Source organism: Podarcis gaigeae, assembly GCF_964106915.1.
Source record: "Podarcis gaigeae genome assembly, chromosome: 4".
Classification (NCBI taxonomy): Eukaryota; Metazoa; Chordata; class Lepidosauria; order Squamata; family Lacertidae; genus Podarcis; species Podarcis gaigeae.
Genome location: NC_139677.1, coordinates 99,357,172 through 99,376,645, shown reverse-complemented (window position 1 = coordinate 99,376,645; position 19,474 = coordinate 99,357,172). Strand labels below are relative to the sequence as shown.

The 19,474-nt window shown below is 44.0% G+C and overlaps 1 protein-coding gene across 1 annotated transcript in view; it reads left to right on the top strand.

Moving 5' to 3' along the window:
- UVRAG (UV radiation resistance associated) overlaps positions 1 to 19,474 on the top strand; it is an 87,336-nt gene that overhangs the window by 47,118 nt on the left and 20,744 nt on the right. The window contains exons 12-13 of the mRNA XM_083736688.1: positions 1,940 to 2,105; positions 19,135 to 19,213. Coding sequence (XP_083592814.1) covers positions 1,940 to 2,105; positions 19,135 to 19,213 — 245 coding nt within the window. The remainder of the gene's footprint in view (positions 1 to 1,939; positions 2,106 to 19,134; positions 19,214 to 19,474) is intronic.

Genomic DNA, 19,474 nt, shown 5'->3' with positions numbered 1-19,474 from the left:
TCCTATGCCCCACAAATAACCCAGAGATGCATTTTAAATAAAATGACACATTCTACTTGTGTAAAAACATGCTGATTCCTGGACCATCCGTGGGCCGGATAGAGAAGGTGATTGGGTCGGATCCGGCCCCCGAGCCTTAGTTTGCCTACCCAAGGTTTAGATGATTGAATTCTGAGTTAGCGGTGTGTCAAACATCTACCAAACCTATCGTGTGATATGGCTCTTCTCTGACCTTAATAAAGGTTAAATGCTAATGTGCACCCAGATGTCTAATCAGGGGGTATCTTATGCACCAATTTAAAATCTTCGTAAATAAATACTATTCCTTGCTCTATTACAATCCTGTCCAACGGCTCCCCTTGTGTCGAGAACTTTTTAACAGCCCATTATTTAGGTTGTCACAGCTGGCTAGTGCCCGAGAAGTGATTACACTTCTCAGCAAACTTGTCACATAGAATTAGGTGAGCCGCCCCCCACGGCATAGCTGAAAATTGAATGTGGTGAAACGAAATTGGCAGGTTGCATTGAAAAGAGTGCCTTTCGTATGATTTCCTGGAAGTTTAACGCCAGACAGGTTGTGGAAATTTAAATTCAGGCAGGAGAAGATGGGGTTAATCCGTGACACCGAAATAGTTTGCTGTAATGAAATACATGTTTTCCCCTCCCTCATTTTACATAAAGGGAGCAATCTCTCTACCCCCCCACCCCCCCTGAGTTTGGATGTCTTGTCTCCGCTTACCAAAAGCTTGGCATGAGTTCATGGAAGCCGGGTGTGACTGATTCTCAGAAAGCCTAAAAAAATGGAGAAGCAGAAGCTCTTTTTAAAAAACAACAACACAGCAAATGCATAGGAGATGAGAACATCTGTAAGCCAGGATAGTTAGCTCATGTGCCCTAATGGGAAGGAGTGGGAGAGCAGGATATATTCTCTCAGGAAAGGTGGATTCTGAAGTGTGGGCCGAAAGGGGTAGTCTCTCCTCTCCCACAGCGGAGTTCAGACATAAGGGTTGAGGTCAGAGTGAGGACTTCAAGCTGATGGGGAAGAGTCGGTTAGGTAGGAAGTGGGGGAAACTTCCAATTGGTGACAGATGCAGCCTAGGACCCACGTAACTACAGGACCGCCTCTCCTGGTATGCCCCGCGGAGGACCTTAAGTTCCACAAATGACAACACTTTGGAGGTCCCAAGTTACAAGGAGGCTAGATTGGTCTCAACTAGGGCCAGGGCCTTTTCAGTACTGGCCCCGACTTGGTGGAATGCTCTATCACCAGAGACAGGGGCCCTGCAGGACTTGACATCTTTCCACAGGGCCTGCAAGACAGAGCTTTTCCACCTGGCCTTTGGTTCGGACTCAGTCTGACCCTTATGTTTCCCTCCCCTTATGGTTTTGATCTATGGGCTACTTTTAAAATGGGGCTGCATTTTAAATTACATTTTAACCTGTATTTTAAATTGTTTGCCCCCCCCCGTTATGTTTTTACTGTAATTTTACTGGTGTTAGCCACCCTGAGCCCGGCTCTGGCCGGGGAGGGTGGGGTATAAATAAAATTTATTATTATTATTATTATTATTATTATTATTATTATTAGTGTCGGAAAATACGGTATCAGAAGAGATTGGGTGTGACCATCTTTGGCACAGAATCAAGAGGTGTCTAGGAGGGTCCGGGAAACAACACAACCCTCCATAGGGTTGACCCCTCCCCATAGAATCATTGAAATGGAAGGAATCCCCAAGGATCATCCAGTCCAGCCCCATGTCTATCGGCTCATTTCCCCCCCTGCAGTGTTAACTTGCCGTGCCCCAGTTAAAAAACCCACAACAGAGTTGAAGAGCTTTGTGCAGTAAGAAATAGCCAATTCAAAGCATGGCATTGAGCCACTGTTTGGACCTTAATAGGGTAAAGTGACTCTGAACTGTGTGCTTGCTCTCCTTTACAGCAAAGGACGATGGCAGCAATGCTGTCGCTTTGGGCTACACTGCTCATCTGGTCTCCATGATTTCCTTCTTCCTGCAAGTGCCACTCAGGTATCCAATAATTCACAAGGGCTCCAGGTCTGCAATCAAAGATAATATTAACGATAAACTGACCGAGAAAGAAAGAGAGTAAGTGTATTTTATTTTTATTTTTTTGTGGTGGGGGCTGTCAAATCTTGGTCAGAGTAACTTGTTTTTTACACCCATAAAATCCCTCCAAATTTGTGGCTGACACCTTGGTTTGTTCTCTTGTCTCCTGTGAGATGTTGGGACCAAATAACATTAGCACCCAGACCTGGCAGAGCTGGCTGTTTCAAACAGTGTTTCCCTCAAACGTAAATTCAAGCCATTTCCTTACATACATGTTTCTCTTCAGTATTTGAGCCACTTAGAATGCATACAAGGAACCTCTAAGCTGGCTTGCTCCAGCCTGCTCAAGTGTGAAGAATGTTTCTGCTGTCCTTGGACTGGACAGATTCTGGATTCCGTTCCATTCCCAATGCTCTCATGAGGACACAACATGATAGTCCCAGGTATGCTGCCATGGGATTCTCAGAGGAAGAACAGGGTTACAAATGTGATATTAACTATTTGCCAAACGGGTGGCGCTGTTGTCTATACCACTGAACCCCTTGGGCTTGCCAATCAGAAGGTCAGCGGTTCGAATCCCCGGCGACAGGGTGAGCTCCCATTTCTCGGTCCCAGCTCCTGCCAACCTAGCAGTTCGAAAGCACACCAAAAATGCAAGTAGGTAAATAGGTACCACTCCGGCGGGAAGATAAACGGCATTTCTGTGCGCTGTTCTGGTTCGCCAGAAGTGGCTTATTCCTGCTGGCCACATGACCCGGAAAAACTGTCTGCGGACAAACGCCGGCTCCCTCGGCCTGTAAAGCGAGATGAGTGCCGCAACCCCAGAGTCGTCTGCGACTGGACTTAGCTGTCAGGGGTCCTTTACCTTTTAAACAGTCTTTTAAAATTTATTGAACACAAAGAATGAATCAGTAAAACTGTTTATTATATTACATTATGTTTATTATATAATCATATAACTGAAGGCAATTGCAGTCTCTAAAATACTTTAAATCCCATGTTTAAAATGGCCAGATGGTGTGTGGACCCGAGGTTCAACCTATTTTCTGCCTGTCAGAATGTTTGCAAACATTCAAACTCCTCCGGAGTGAGCTTTCTGCAGGAGAGCGTAAGATCAGAGGTTGTGTGTGTTGTCGAGAAAGGATAGGAAGGCACAGGGTGGGGAGATGATTTTAGAAAAAGTCACTTCCAATAAACCTTTCTAGAAAGGTTTCAGTCGCTTCTACTTATGTGTCATAAATCACTGATGCAGCACTATAAAGAGCAAAGGTGGTTTTGGTGTGCTTTTACCAAAATGCTTCATTTTCATAAAATAGCACTCACCACCACCAGGCTGATTTGCAGGATTGCCTCACCCTCCGTTAAAGTGCTTTGTGTACTGTTGAGCAGAGCAAGTATCATTTTGCTTCTTATTGGCAGTCATGCTAAATATTTTTTTCCCTTAGAATTGTTGGATTTCCCCTTGAACCACATATTTATAGTGAAGGCTAAAGTCAAGCGTGTGAGCCAAGGCAAGGTCATTCTTTCCTCACAACTTACGCCCCGTCCCCTGGGATCACCCGCCTTCCTCTAGCCTCCAATGGACTGGAGATGCATCAGAGAAAACAAATACGTGCCACAGAAGAAGGAAAAATTCCTAGGGTTACCAGTCAACTTTCCTGGTGGGAAACACCTTAATAGGGTGATAAGGGGCGTGGGGTGGCGCTGTGGTCTAAACCACTGAGCCTCTTGGGCTTGCCGATCAGAAGGTCGGCGGTTCGAATCCCCGTAATGGGGTGAGCTCCTGTTGCTCTATCCCAGCTCCTGCCAACCTAGCAGTGCAAAAGCACGTAGATAAATAGGTACCGCTGCGATGGGAAGGTAAACACCGTTTCCATGCGCTCTAACTTACGTCACAGTGTTCTGTTGCGCCAGAATCGGTTTAGTCCTGCTGGCCACATGACCCAGAAAGCTGTCTGTGGACAGACGCCGGCTCCCTTGGCCTGAAAGCGAAATAAGCGCTGCAACCCCATAGTCGCCTTTGACTGGACTTAACCATCCAGGGGTCCTTAACCTCCAGGGTGATCCTGGAGTTTGGGAGAAATGCATGCACTTAGTTTTCCAAGAGGGAATCTTCAGAGCGAGGAGGCACTGCTCTATGCTAGTCTTGTGTTTGAAGATAGAGTAGCCCTCCTGATGTTTTTGGACTGAAACTCCCATCATCCATCGCCATTGACCTTACAGGCAGGGTCTGATGGAAGTTGGAGTCCAACAAGATCTGGAGGGCATCACATTGACTATCCCTGTTTTAAGAGCCTAAGAGCCTTTCTGGTTCAGACCGAAGGCCTACCCAGGCCAGAACCCCGTATCCCAGAGTGATTAACCATATGTCTCATTAGGGTAGATCTTGATGGCCTGAAACGAGTCGAGAAATGCAATGCACGTTATCTGGAAAAGTTGCTACCTGCCCTGTTATATGTTACTAACCTGAGTTCTTAGCTGAGCAGCATACTGTGATGACTGGCCTTGTGTTTATCTCGAGCCCAGTCCATGTTGCAGCATGATGTTACTGCACCGTGGAAAGTTGGGAATGAAAAATGGCATCAAGAGAATCGATAAGGTCTATCAGACGCTTGTCTTGAATACCAGCCACACATGGCAGCAGAACGTCATAGTGTGAATAGCAAGCTTGGTGTTGTTCAGGTTTGGTGGGCAAAGGCTGAACAGTGCCTTGGCCAGCATGGTTAAAAACATCAAAGGAAAACCTTCCAGACCCTCCCATGTTCTGGCCATAGCTGTCAACCGTCCCTTATTTGGCGGGAAACTCCCTTATCCCAGCGTCGTTTCCCGCTGCTGTCCCGGATTGATGATGTCCCTTAAATTTCCCGGGTTTCACGCTCGCCCAGCTCAGAAGGGAAGCAGCGGCTCAGGGTCCTCTGCCTCGAGAGAGCGCGCGCATGAGCTGCCGCGTTTCCGCTCTCCCTTTTCCCCCTCAGGGGCGTGTTGTGAGGAGACGGGTGGCAGCAGGCGGGCAGCCCCTCTCTTGTAAGACTTCCTCAGCGCTGCCAGAGGAAGCCGGAGGTGGCAGCAGTGGCGCCAGCGGCTGAGGAGGTGGCCTGAGGGAAGAGGAAGGGGGATGGGATGGGGAGGGACACAGAAGGGTGGCGCATCAGTGGCCGCCATGGCACCGCAACCACCTCATGCCGTGCTGGCGGGTGGCGTGGGCGAGGGAAGGGCCAATGGAACTCCTGGCGCCAGGACGATGGCAGCCCCAACGTGCTGCTTAGCATCCCCTCCAACCAGTGCAGCATCTTAATGTAGTGATTTCCCCCTCTGCATCCCTTTCACAACTCTGTTTTTATAAATCATTTGTCCATCCATAGTTCAAATTTTTACTACAAGTTTTCTGTCAATCCTACCAATGTATGTAACTCTTTACAATAGCTTTTCAACTAAATTATAAACTTTCCCTCCTCTTCCTGGTTTCTAATTCTGCCTGTAAGCTTTGCCATCTCGATGTCATTCATCAGTTTTGTCTGCCACTCTTCTTTGGTCGGAGTTGTAGACCCTTAGGATCATCTAGTCCAACCCCCTGCAAAACACAGTCACAGCAAAAGCAGCATGGCTCCATCAGTGCCAGATTTCTGTATAAGCTAAGCAAAATCTCTTATTTTGGCTGCTGATCCCTTATTTTCGAGGCTGCTGGTCCTTTATTTTCAAATCTGTAAGTTGACAGCTATGGCTCTGGCCAAGAGCAGCCACTCTACTCTAGAGGGCAGCTTGGTGGCTGTCTTTAAAGCAGAATGTTTGGGCTGGAAGCTCTGATGGCACTTTAGCAAGGTTGGGCAATAAAGCGAGTGAGAGACTATACTGGGGGTCTGTTGCTTGCAAATCTCTGTAACTTCTAGAGATGAAATATGGTATGAATTATTGTGTGCTACTGGTTGCTGTACAGCCCTCTCAGATCATATGCAGAAGTTTAAGATTCCTTAATGGGCAATTCATGATAAAGTTAGCTGCAAGCCTTGCTTCCATTTTTATATTGCATGTCTGTTGATGTAATATTACAAGGCTAATTTCTTTCATAAATTTCTCAGCCTCTCCATGTTCATGGCCCACTATGTGCCTCGGGGGGGGGAGGGGGGGAGTCATTTTCATCAAGTACTTTACACATATATATATTTACTATATTTCCTTGTTAACGGCCCCTCATAAACTCTAGGAAATTTACTTAAGACTACACCCTTGCTATGGGACGCAGGTGGCGCTGTGGGTTAAAGCCTCAGCGCCTAGGACTTGCCGATCGAAAGGTCGGCGGTTCGAATCCCTGCGGCGGGGTGCGCTCCCGCTGCTCGGTCTCAGCGCCTGCCAACCTAGCAGTTCGAAAGCACCTCCGGGTGCAAGTAGATAAATAGGGACCGCTTACCAGCGGGAAGGTAAACGGCGTTTCCGTGTGCGGCTCTGGCTCGCCAGAGCAGCGATGTCACGCTGGCCACGTGACCCGGAAGTGTCTTCGGACAGCGCTGGCCCCTGGCCTCTTGAGTGAGATGGGCGCACAACCCCAGAGTCTGTCAAGACTGGCCCGTACGGGCAGGGGTACCTTTACCTTTACCTTTACACCCTTGCTGCTAGTTGATTGGGTGTCTTTTCCACAGCTAAATTTTTGTCTCTGCTTGTCTACAACCTACTTTGTTTTTGTACTGGCTAAACAACAACAAAAACGAGCTAGAAGTGGAATTTGGTGCATATGGGTTAAAATGGGGGGTAGCTGAACTTTAACTCTCCAGATGTTTCTGGAATACAACTCCCATTGCCTTTGACCATTGGTCATGCTGGTTCAGGCTGATGGGGGTTGGATTCTAGCAACATCTTGTTGGTTGGCCAGGAAAAAAAATGGTATCATGAAAGGAGAATTCCCTGGATGTCAAGATCCAGGTTTGGGGCAAATATCTTAGGTGAGAGAACCCTAGCAGAGATGTAAAATCACAAAATATGCAGCAAAGTAAAGTGTGGAAATATAGGCTTTTAAAATATGTGCTTCAGAGTTCCAATTAAAGTTTCCCTCTTCCCCTAGTATAGAAAAAGACCACCTGTTTGGTAAGTTAAAAACTGATTTACTTGTAAACTCTTCAAAGTTCAGGTTCATGTGCTTTTCCATGCGTCAGTCAGAAAACACAGATAGTAAAACTTGGCTTAGTTTTAATGGTGAAAGTTCCTAAATTATTGGTATAGGAACACAAGAGCGGCTTATAAGAGCCATGTGGTCTGAGCCGCACTAACCAGCTCAAAACCTCTTCACTTGCTGAGCTGCTCAGATAGGCAGAGGTACAACAATAGGCTTGATTATCTTCCCCTCATGCTAAAGAAGAGTGACCTAGCTAAGCTTGGCAAGGACAGCTTACTCTGTGTTATTAACCCTGTCATGCATTAATTAGACTTAAGCATGTTGGTTATATGAGGCTGGTTATCCCACATATCTGTAAGACTACAAGTTAGTCCCTCCTGTGTTAAAGTTCGACGATGTGGCAGGATGCAATGGCACAAGCAAGGGATTGCAAAAGGATCCTCTCTCCGCAACAGAATCTGCATTGTTGGTTGTAGTACTCTGTTCTCTTGGAACGCAAGGGGATATGGCTCTGAAGGCACAAGATGGAGCATTATGAATCTCTAGGGGATGCTTCTGTTACAGGAAAAGTCCGAGGGCTCCCTTGGACAAAACAAAGACACCAACCAGGATAACTTGGAGCAAAACAGCAGCCTGTAGGCTTGGTCTTTATTGAACTGTTGCAACAGGGTATTCCCCTCACTTGCAGGAGAGAGGAAGGACCCAGAAAAATGGTGTGCAAGGCCTTATAAAAACTTTTGAAATTCCCCTCCTCTAGGTCTAGCCTAGGGACGCAGGTGGCGCTGTAGGTTAAAGCCTCAGCGCCTAGGACTTGCTGATCGAAAGGTCGGCGGTTCGAATCCCTGCGGCGGGGTGCGCTGCCGCTGCTCGGTCCCAGCGCCTGCCAACCTAGCAGTTCGAAAGCACCTCCGGGTGCAAGTAGATAAATAGGGACCGCTTTCTAGCGGGAAGGTAAACGGCGTTTCCGTGTGCGGCTCTGGCTCGCCAGAGCAGCGATGTCACGCTGGCCACGTGACCCGGAAGTGTCTCCGGACAGCGCTGGCCCCTGGCCTCTTGAGTGAGATGGGCGCACAACCCCAGAGTCTGTCAAGACTGGCCCATACGGGCAGGGGTACCTTTACCTTTACCTTTACCTAGGTCTAGCCCACCCCCCAGAAACATCATGCATACATTACAGAAAGGAGGGGTTGAGGGAGGAGTTGTGGTGGTAACATGAGTGTCTTGTCACCTGGCTGGTTCCTCCCTTCCCCCCTCCCCCTGAGTCACTTCCAGGAACTTCCAGGAGACAAAGGGGAGTTTGCAGTTTCCTGCCCCCTGAGGGAAGATCTGATCATTGTCCTTTGTTTCAGTCCATGCTGAATCCACTCCCATATGCAAGTTCTTTGTGATCTTGATTGTCTTCTGTCTGGGATCATCAGGGTTGGTATGGGCAGAGCTCCTGTGGATGTGCTGAGACAGTGAAGGGATTATGGCTGACCAGGACTAAGCCACCCCCCTTTGTTAGTTCTTGTCATATGGAGTAAAAATAAAAATGGAACAGTGCAAATCCGATGTATGGTTGATTTTCTATGAATTTATAACAGAAATGTGGCGTATGTAGTGTGTGAGTGTGTAGTTTGGGGTGGGGGGGGGTTCCTGCTACACTTCCTTTACAGAACATGTGTCACAGCCAATTCACTTCCCAGTCTAAGGAGGTCTCTACTACTCTGGCCTCCAAACTGAGTGGTGTCCAGTGGCTATCCAGTCCATCAGATTTATTTTCCAACCAAAAGAGTGAGGAGTTACCCGTCCTCAGGTATGATGCAAAACATCTCATCTAAGCTGCCGGGAATAATCAGATGACAAATAGATTGCCTAGGGGCAGTATTATAGTGGACTAACATGTACCGTATTGGCCCGAATATACGCCGCACCCTCAAATAAGCCATACCTTTAATATTCGGGGGGGGGGGGGAGAGACAATACCCGAATATAAACCGCTCCCTTAAAATTCCGCAAGCGTTCACACCCGTAAATGGCAGGTGTAGAAGAAAATCCTACAGCGATATCATGAAAGCCAATTTTTGTAAGGTTGCAAATTTAAGCCACACTTTAACTTTTCATGGTCGGAATTTGGAAAAAGTGTGGCTTATATTCAGGCCAATACGGTAATATGTGGGATAAATACATTTGCATAACTTAAGATTCTCCTTGTTCTAGTTTCGGACTTCTGTATCTGTCACCCATATAGCACCTAATTCACAAGACACCTCTCTGGTGTTTGCTTCGTACGTTACATTTTTTTTAGAACCAATTTTTATTTCTGTGTTTGGAAAGACAGTGTGCGGCGCCATGATCGGCATCTAGGAACAAATGCATGTGTTGGTTTAGGTGAGTGAACACTCATGTGTCCGATTTCCTTTCCAGCTGTTACGGAAATTACCAGGGGGGGGGGCACATCTTTAAAGTTAAATATTACAAATATTATGCCTGAATGTATCCTTTCAACTTGCCAGCTCAGGGAAGTCACCTAGCTTAAAAAATAATATAAAATCATCTCCTTTCCCAGTTTCCTCCATTCCAAAGCTATTTTCCCTTTGAAAAGGGACTCCAGGAAGTTCCCAGAGGTGACAATTGCTGGGCTCATTGTTAGCCAAAGGAAGCCAAATCTCATCCCCTGACTCGCCTCAGGCTCCAGACATGCAAAGGAACTTCTATTGTACTTTTGGGTGGTGGGTACTTAAGACATATTTGTCTATGCTAATCTTATACCTGAGTCTTGCCCTCCCATGTCTGCTTATGCTAATCTTGTACCAAGGACTTGTCTGGACATGTTTGCCAAGGTTAACCCCTCCCCTTCGAAGTGTATTCTGGGATGTGGTGGGAAAGTTTTAATAGTCCTTGTCACCCCATTCTCGGGGTTCAAATTTGCTCTTGGAACCTATTTCGCAATAAAGTTTGGTCTACAGCTATTTGCTCCGGTTGGCTGGAATCCTTCCTTTATTCCGCAGGGACCCGCAGGCTCTGCCCGACAAGCTGGGTGACTGAGCAGCCTCACACCTAGATTTTTTCCTTAACACTACCCATTGATCTGATGCATCATGAGAGCACCAGGCCACACATCTCCACAGCAGAAGGGGACTTGCCGATGGAGTTTATTCTGAGTACAAGTAGCTTCAAGTTACTTGAGTCAGCTCTGGAAAACGTTATGGAAACCTAAGTCTTCTACTTAATATTTTTATTATGTATTAAAATAATAATACACTTTAACTCTGCTATGGTAATGGAAGTATTCTTTCAGTAGTTCTGAAATCTCAGGGGGTGGGGAGCGTGTGTAAAATAATACGCCTCCAGCAGACGATGCTCAAGGGCACATATAATATATCAAACCAAAAATAACGTGACTGTGGCCTACTTAACCCTAGTTTGTAAAATTCTTCCATAATCTAAGCAATCACTCACAGTATCAATACCACTAATCAGGAATTATAGCAATTTTCAAGTGAGTCCAAATTTCGTACTTAAGTAGCTTTAACCCTCGTGACCTTTCAGGGATTAGGTATTTCAACTATATCCGGTCTCTTGTAGACTTGAAATGAGCCCAGGCTTTCCCAAGCTGCATGGGTAATTAGGTCAATTGGCCGAGGCCCCAGAATTCGACCACTCTAATTGGTATAATTCGAGCGTGTGCTAGTGAGTATTCCTGAACTGTTGGCTTCTCGATTAGAGTCGAGGGCTGGCTCCCTTTTGCTGCAGGGGTATTAAGTAGTGCTGCAGCTTACGAATGCTATGACATCTTATGAAGAACAGTTTTAAAATTTAAGTGGAAGGCACTATTTTTAGAGGAAGTCAAAAGGATTGCTTTGCCTTTGCCATTCAAGCTAGCCACCTAGTTGCAGACTGCATGCCTGGGCAATATGCTGATATGTGATTAATGACCCACAACTAAGTTGACTTGTTATAGATAGATGTGGATTGAGCATGTTTTTGGCTGTGGTGGAACAGTTTTGGGGCTAGAGGGCCAGAAAGGAGGCTCCACATCCAGTTTTCAAGCTAAGAATTACTTAAAGCAGCGGCTCTAAAATACTCTGTAGTCTAGGGTGAGAATGAACAATCATCCCTCGCCGGTGACCTTGCTAGCTGGAGTTGATGGGAGTCTAGAGGACTACAGGTTCCCCACATTCTAGTCACTGAAGAGTAGCTGTTGAGGCTGGATTTGTCCCACCTATTTTGTGAGCTTGCTTTGTGGCCTTGGGGTAGGTCACAAGTTTCAGCTCTAGATTTCTACCTGTATAACGGAGACCAGCACGAGACAAGCAAGATACAGTGGTACCTCAGGTTAAGTACTTAATTCGTTCCGGAGGTCCATTCTTACCCTGAAACTGTTCTTAACCTGAAGCACCACTTTAGCTAATGGGGCCTCCCACTGGCAGAGCGCGATTTCTGTTCTCATCCTGAAGCAAAGTTCTTAACCCGAGGTACTGTTTATGGGTTAGCAGAGTCTGTAACCTGAAACGTATGTAACCTGAAGCATATGTAACCCGAGGTACCACTGTACAGACTGCAAAGCATTTTACAAATGCAAAATTACTAAATAATGAATTGGTACTGTTTGGTGCAGCAAAGTTCATGTGTATGTGTCTGTCACTTGCAGAATGGCAACCAAGGTCTTTGTGTACTTTAAAGCAGGCTATATATAAATTGCTTCCAGTTCACCCAGCTCCAAAACTGCTTTGGGTACGATTTTACCTTCCCAGCTTTTTAAAACTTTTTGCGGCTGGGGAAAGAAATTGCTATGCAGGTCTGATATGGAACACTCTGATCATTTTGGGGAGCTCTTTAAGTTCTTTGAGTGTTAGGTAAGGAAAGGAATAAATTTTAAACCCCAAGTGGGAAGTTCAAATTAGAGTTGGAAGGGACCTTGAGGGTCATCTAGTCTGACCCCCCTGCCATTCAGGAATCCTGCCCACAGCCTTCCCTGAGTGGGCTCAAACCACCAGCCTTCTAGTTAACAGCCAAATGCATGGACCCATTTGAGGATGAGAAAGAGAAAAGGCACGAAGACTCACCAGGCAGAGCAGGAGGAGCCAGCCCAAAATGACACAGATAAATTATGGTTCCTGGTGGCACTTGCTAGAACAGGAACAATCTCCTGTGTTTCTTCCTCCCTTCCTGCCCCCTCTTAGCCAGTTGGGTGTCAAAAGCAAACTACAGTCATACCTCGTGTTGCGTCCGCTTCATGTTGCGTCTTTTCGCGTTACGTCCCGCGGCAACCCGGAAGTACCGGAATGGGTTACTTCCAGGTTTCAGCGCATGCGCAGAAGCGCTAAATCACACTTCGCGTATGCACAGAAGCTCCAAAGAAGAAGAAGAGTTTGGATTTGATATCCCGCTTTATCACTACCCAAAGGAGTCTCAAAGCGGCTAACATTCTCCTTTCCTTTCCTCCCCCACAACAAACACTCTGTGAGGTGAGTGGGGCTGAGAGACTTCAGAGAAGCGTGACTAGCCCAAGGTCAACCAGCAGCTGCATGTGGAGGAGCGGGGAAGCGAACCCGGTTCACCAGATTACGAGTCCACTGCTCTTAACCACTACACCACACTGGCTCTCACACCACACTGGCTCTCGTGCTTTGAGTTGCAGGCATTTCACCTTACGGACGGGCCTCTGGAATGGATCCCGTCCATAACACGAAGTATGACTGTACTTGTTTTCCTGAAGCACAGTAGATGTTGCAGATATATAACTCATGGGGCTACAGCTGGGAGACAGGCAAGGAAACTTGTTACTAACGTGTACCTTTTTCCACTTGCAGAGGGATGAATGAGACTACCCAGTCTTTGCACATTACTGAATCCCAAATACCTCAGGTTGAGGAGGCACCCTAGTAAAGCTCAGTCTAACCATTTTCACCTGGCAGCTCTTACTGTGAATTGGAATGTAATCCCTTCTATGAGTGCACAGGGCTTCAGCTGCTGAAGCTTTCTTTTCAAGATGTGACTGGAAACATTACATTTTCAGCCATTCCACCCCTCGGTTTTGTGTGTGTGTGTGTGTGTATTTGCAGCTCCTTACTGGGGTTTCTTCAATTCAGTTTGAAATGCAAGCAAAAAGTCTGATTAGAGGAAAATCAGGATCTAAACCACATGTTTTTCATGTCAGATTAGAAACAGGTGGGTACAGTTAAAAATCAATCATTTCCTTAAGCTTAAAAAAAATAGTTTGGATTAAAGGCAGGTGGCTATACATGGACATATGAAAAACCAGTCGCCAACTTATTGGTACATATGAGATTGATCTCTCTGAACACAAAGAAGTTCATAAATCACAGAACTTGGCAATAAAGATGTTTAGGCTTGAGAACTGGAAGAGCAAACCTTTGTATCTGAAAGGGGTTTTTTTTAAAAAAAATAGCACCTAGATCCTTTTTAGCTTCACTTTAACAGTTAACATCTGACTGACCTAAGAGGCCTGTGGAGAGTCATTACAGCCTTTTCAAATATTGAAGCTGTCCCGTGATGCTGAACAGGTCAAGATTAGCCCAATAACATCATGTGGCTATGAAATGAAATGAGGGTGTGATTTGGGAAGTGCTTGTCTAAGGTCGGGAGGGGGGGGAGTAGGAGAGCAGAAGTGAACTTAAGTTAACAGGAGATGGATTGTACCAAAGGTATCCTTTTGTAGTCATTCTTGGCCTTAAAAGTGTGGCGGCTTAAAAAAGAAAGATTGCAGGATGTTCTTAGTTAATTTCTTCTGCTATGCTAAACTGTTAAGGAATCCTCCTACATTTCGGTTAACACTGAGCTAAGAAATACTGAGCTTATAGTTAATGAATCGCTACGCTGCCAGGACAATGCTATTCTCCACAAAGTAATAATCCACGAGAAGGAGGAGAAAAAATGAGCCAGCCTAGTCCCGTTGACTTCACTGAATATTTCTCAGGTGAAGTAAGCTTTTTAGATCTTCTGTTTTTAATATTTGGAGCTTGAGAACGCTCCTGGACAAAACGCATCGCTTTTTAAGGGGAAGCAAGTTGTTAGGAAATTGGCTCACCACTTCTGCTTCGCATGTGATCCCAGCGGTTGGAGGCTTCAGCTGAGATATTGTCTATTGCCGAAGTTAGTTTTTTTTTATAAATATTTATTGAAAGTTTTCTTTTTTATAAATTACAATACAAATGAAAAAAAACAAGGTAACACATATCATGACATATTTTCTTAACTTCTTTGGACTCCCTCACATCTCCCGCTCCTGCGTTCCTAATTTATAAATATCTAACCAGCAATTTATCACCTTATTTCCATTCTTATTATCTAATTTTCCAATTATCTCGAATTTTCGATATCATTTATTCAAACCTTAAAAGTTTAAATTTAGCCTAATAATTATCCAAAATTTGTCTTTTCTTAAATTTAACTTATCTTCATATATCACTTCACCTAGCTTAATGGTGCCAAGTTATTTATAATCTAGCATCCTTCTTAACATTCATACAATTTACAATGTTTCTGTAGGTAAGTCTTGAATTTCTTCCAATCTTCTTCTACCGTCTCCTCTCCCAGGTCTCGGATTCTGCCGGTCATCTCGGCCAGTTCCATGTAGTCTATCAGTTGCATCTGCCTTTCTTCCAGTGTGGGTAAATCTTGGGTTTTCCAGTGCTTGGCGACGAGTATCCTTGCTGCTGTTGTTGCATACATAAAGAATGTTCGGTCCTTCTTTAACACCCTCTGACCGACAATGCCCAGAAGGAAGGCCTCTGGTTTCTTAGGAAAGGTATACTTAAATACCTTTTTCAGCTCATTATATATCATTTCCCAGAAAGCCTTCACTCTAGGGCAAGTCCACCAGAGGTGAAAGAACGTTCCTTCATTTTCTTTACATTTCCGACATTTGTTATCAGACAAATGGTATATTTTTGCAAGTTTGACTGGGGTCATATACCATCTATATATCATTTTCATAACATTTTCTTTCAAAGCATTACATGCAGTGAAGTTCAGCCCCATGGTCCACAACCTTTCCCAGTCCTCAAACATGATATTATACCCAATGTCCTGTGCCCACTTTATCATAGCCGATTTGACCGTTTCATCTTGTGTGTTCCATTTTAACAGCAAGTTATACATTCTTGAAAGTACCTTAGTCTTAGACTCTAACAATTCCGTTTCCAACTTCGATTTTTCCACCTGGAATCCTAACTTTTTGTCAAGTTTAAAATCTTCTTTAATCTGAGCGTAATGTAGCCAATCTCGCACTTTGTCTTTCATTTTCTCCAAACTCTGCAATTTCCAATTATCTCCATCTTTTTCTAATATTTCCCAATACTTCGGCCATTCGGCCTCCATATTGAGTCTTTTCCGGGCCTTAGCTTCCAGTGGTGAAAGCCACCTCGGAGTTTTATTTTCCAATAAGTCTTTGTATTTTGTCCAGACATTAAACACTGCTTTTCTGACAATATGGTTCTTGAAAGCTTTATGAATCTTAGCCTTGTCATACCATAAATATGCATACCAACCAAAAGCATTGTTGAAACCTTCCAAATCCAATACATCAGTGTTTTCGAGAAGCAGCCAATCTTTTAGGCAGCAGAAAGCTGCTGATTCATAATATAACCTTAAGTCTGGCAGGGCAAAGCCCCCTCTTTCTTTCGCATCAGTTAGTATCTTAAACTTGATTCTGGGCTTTTTGCCCTGCCAGACAAATTTGGAAATATCTCTCTGCCACTTCCCAAAGCACTCCGTTTTGTCCACAATCTGCAAAGTTTGAAACAAAAACAGCATTTTTGGCAATACATTCATCTTTATAGCAGCAATCCGGCCTAACAAGGAAAGTTTCAATCTCGACCAACTTTCTAAATCTCTCTTGATTTCTAACCAACATTTCTCATAATTATCCTTAAATAAGCTCAAATTTTTTGCTGTTATGTTTACCCCTAGGTATTTTACTTTTTTGACCACGTTTAACTCTGTCTCTTTCTGATACCTTTCTGACTCTGTAACTGATAAGTTTTTTTCCAATACCTTAGTTTTTTGCTTGTTTAATTTAAATCCCGCCACCCGACTCTTGAATCAGTTGTAATACCCTTTTCGTGCTAGATTCTGGCTCCTGTAGAGTCAAAACCAGGTCATCTGCAAAAGCTTTAAGTTTGTACTGTTTCCCTCCGACCTGAATTCCTTCAACCAACCGGTCTCCTCTAATCATGTTCAAGAGCACCTCCAGGACCGAAATAAATAACAGGGGAGAGATAGGACAGCCTTGTCGTGTTCCTTTTTCAATTTTAAACTCTTCTGTCACCACATTGTTAACTATCAATTTGGCCTTTTGTTCTGAATAGATTGCATCTACCCCATTTTCAAAACCCCTTCCCACTCCCATCCCTTCCAAATTTTTCTTCATAAATTGCCGAAGTTTTGACACTTGATAACGGTTCAAGAATTTGGTATTGGGTTGTACCATAATCATGGGAAGGGATGAGAAATAGGAGAGTCGGATGCTTGCCCACCATAGTGGGTTTTTTAAAAAGAAATTAACCAAGAGAAGGAATCAGTAGTGGGGTTTTGTGTGTGTAGATAGCTAGATAGATAGATAAATAGATAGCATTGGAACATTATCTTCCTTTGTGTTGTCATTCAGCTCCCACCAATGTTAGAAACTCAGATATAAAACCTGGGTGCCAAATGGCTTCTTAATCCAGGGTTACAGTTGCCAGAACGGAATGCCTAGTTGCCATTTGGGGACCAGATGGCTTGAAAGGCATATTTTTCAACACGACTATTTGGTTCCTGAAATTCATTCCGATTGTGCAGATAATTAAAGCCGATATTCTTAAATTCACTGGTTTTCCCCTCACGTGTTTGATGAAGAGCAGAGGGTCGCTAAAATAGAGAAACTAAAAGGATTTTTTTTTAACTTAACAATATGAAGCTATCTTAAAATGAAGTAGGAGGAAACGGTTCAGCCCTCTGTATCGTTCGACCATTACGTGTTCTTTTTTTAAAAGCTTTTTCTTTCTAATTGTAGCAAATATCACTCTTCCCCTGGCAACATAATGAAATACTATCACGTAACAAATTGCACAATGTTTTTAAAGGGCATATTTATTGTCCAGGCTGAATGAATTTTGTGCTATTAATTGTAATTGTATCCTTTTATAATCCAAATCCTGCTACAGTTGGATAAAGTAACTCAGTAGATATAGAAACAAATTCCATGTGATTTATACAACAACAGCAGGCAGTGGAATCTTGCTGCACGTATGTTCATTTTAAAGTGTGTTTTATTTTCCTGCACTGCAGACAGCTTGGATTTATAGAACTATTAAGTAAGGCGAGCTTAGATATATGGTGGTTAGAGTGATTTTATACTTCTCAACTTGAAGTGACCCATTAAGAATTTGAAGTATTGTAAAACTGAGACCTTGACGTTTTGGTGTACTGTAATGACGTCTGTTAAACCTTTGACTTTAATGGCTCTTGTTAGAAATAATATAGTTTTTGTCTTGGTTGCTGTAAAGAAATTGTTTAATAACACACAACTTCTGTCATGCATTACGATCTCATTTCAGAACTGAATTTCTGTTTTAAATTGTAATCCTGCACTGTCCTGAAGACTCTTGGTAGATCCTGTTGATCAATAGTTTTCTGATGTTTGTAGATATTATTTTTTAAGTTCAGCAAAATTAAAAGCCACTGCACTGAGGACAAAAGTAAGCTTTAGCAATCATGGAATAAGGGGGGAAGTTCTTTAATGGATCAGTAACTGGTTAAACCAGGAAGCAGAGAATAGGAATAAATGGGCAGTTCTCCCGTTAAGGAATGTAGAAATCAGAATTCCACAAGGATTAGTTTTAGGACCTGTGCCTTTTAGCTTGTGTATAAATTATCTGGAGCATTCAGAATATGCTGTGCCAAATGTTGAGAAACAATCTCTAATCCTACCACTCCTGAATGGAAAAACAATAGATATGAATATGGCAGAGTGATTATTTATTGGAACTAAAACGGTGAAAACAGTACAGATTATTTCAAAACTGGAAGCCTTTTATTATTAAAATAAGGCACACTCTTTTTAAGGATACATCTCGTTTATTTTTTACAAACGGTAAACTATTTTTGTTTCATTTGCAATTTTTGCATTTAATTTTTGTAAATAAAAACTCAAACGTGAGTGTGAGATGGAGCTTGACTCTTCTGCTTCCCTTTTCTTCCCTGCACCTTCCATGCAGTGCAATTCTATGCATTTCTACTGAAAAGTGAATCCCATTTAGTTCAACGGGACTTAGTAAAGGTAAAGGGACCCCTGGCCATTAGGTCCAGTTGTGGCCGACTCTGGGGTTGCGGCGCTCATCTCGCTTTATTGGCCGAGGGAGCCAGTGTTGAGCTTCTGGGTCATGTGGCCAGCATGACTAAGCTGCTTCTGGCGAACCAGAGCAGCGCACGGAAACGCTGTTTACCTTCCCGCCAGAGTGGTACCTATTTATCTACTTGCACTTTGACGTGCTTTCGAACTGCTAGGTTGGCAGGAGCAGGGACCGAGCAACGGGAGCTCACCCCGTCGCGGGGATTTGAACCGCCGACCTTCTGATTGGCAAGTCCTAGGCTCTGTGGTTTAACTTACAGCGCCACCCATGTCCCTCAATGGGGTTTGCTGTTGCGTAAATAGGTATAAGATTGCATCTTAATAACTTTATGCAATGGTCTGTTCCTTTATTTACATCTCTTTCCCACCTTCCTTCTGTAATTCATAACACTGACTCTGCGTGTGTCTTGTTTTAAAAATCTGCAACGGCCCTTAGTTCAGAGCTGGGCTGAGTTGGTTAAATTTTACCATTTCTGGATTTATTTGTTTTTTTTAAAAGTTTGAATGTACATGTACTGGAGGAGAAGCTTTTATGGAAGGCAGTGGAAAGAGCCACCATAAGTCACTAATCTTTGGGTTGGTTGTGTAGACAAGTGTGCTCATGTTTTCCCCTCTTCCCATTTTAGATTTCCGTTGTATCCAAAGGGAGGAGAGAAACTGCAGTTTGACTATGGCGTCTACCTTCTCAACAAAAATATTGCACAGGTATGTAAGCTCAGAAAAGTACCCTTCCCTAGCAGAACTACATGCATCCATCATCAGGGAAGACAGTAATGTAGTTACTACTTTATCTATATTGCACACTTGTGGGAGATTCATCCTAATTCACATGATCACTGATTCTCTGCATGCCTTGCAGAGAGTGTGTACACAGTTGGACAGCTTAACACACCCAACAATATAGGCCATCCCCATTTCCATCAGAAGACAAGAATCTGACGCCCTTCTTAGACTGCCATAGGTAAG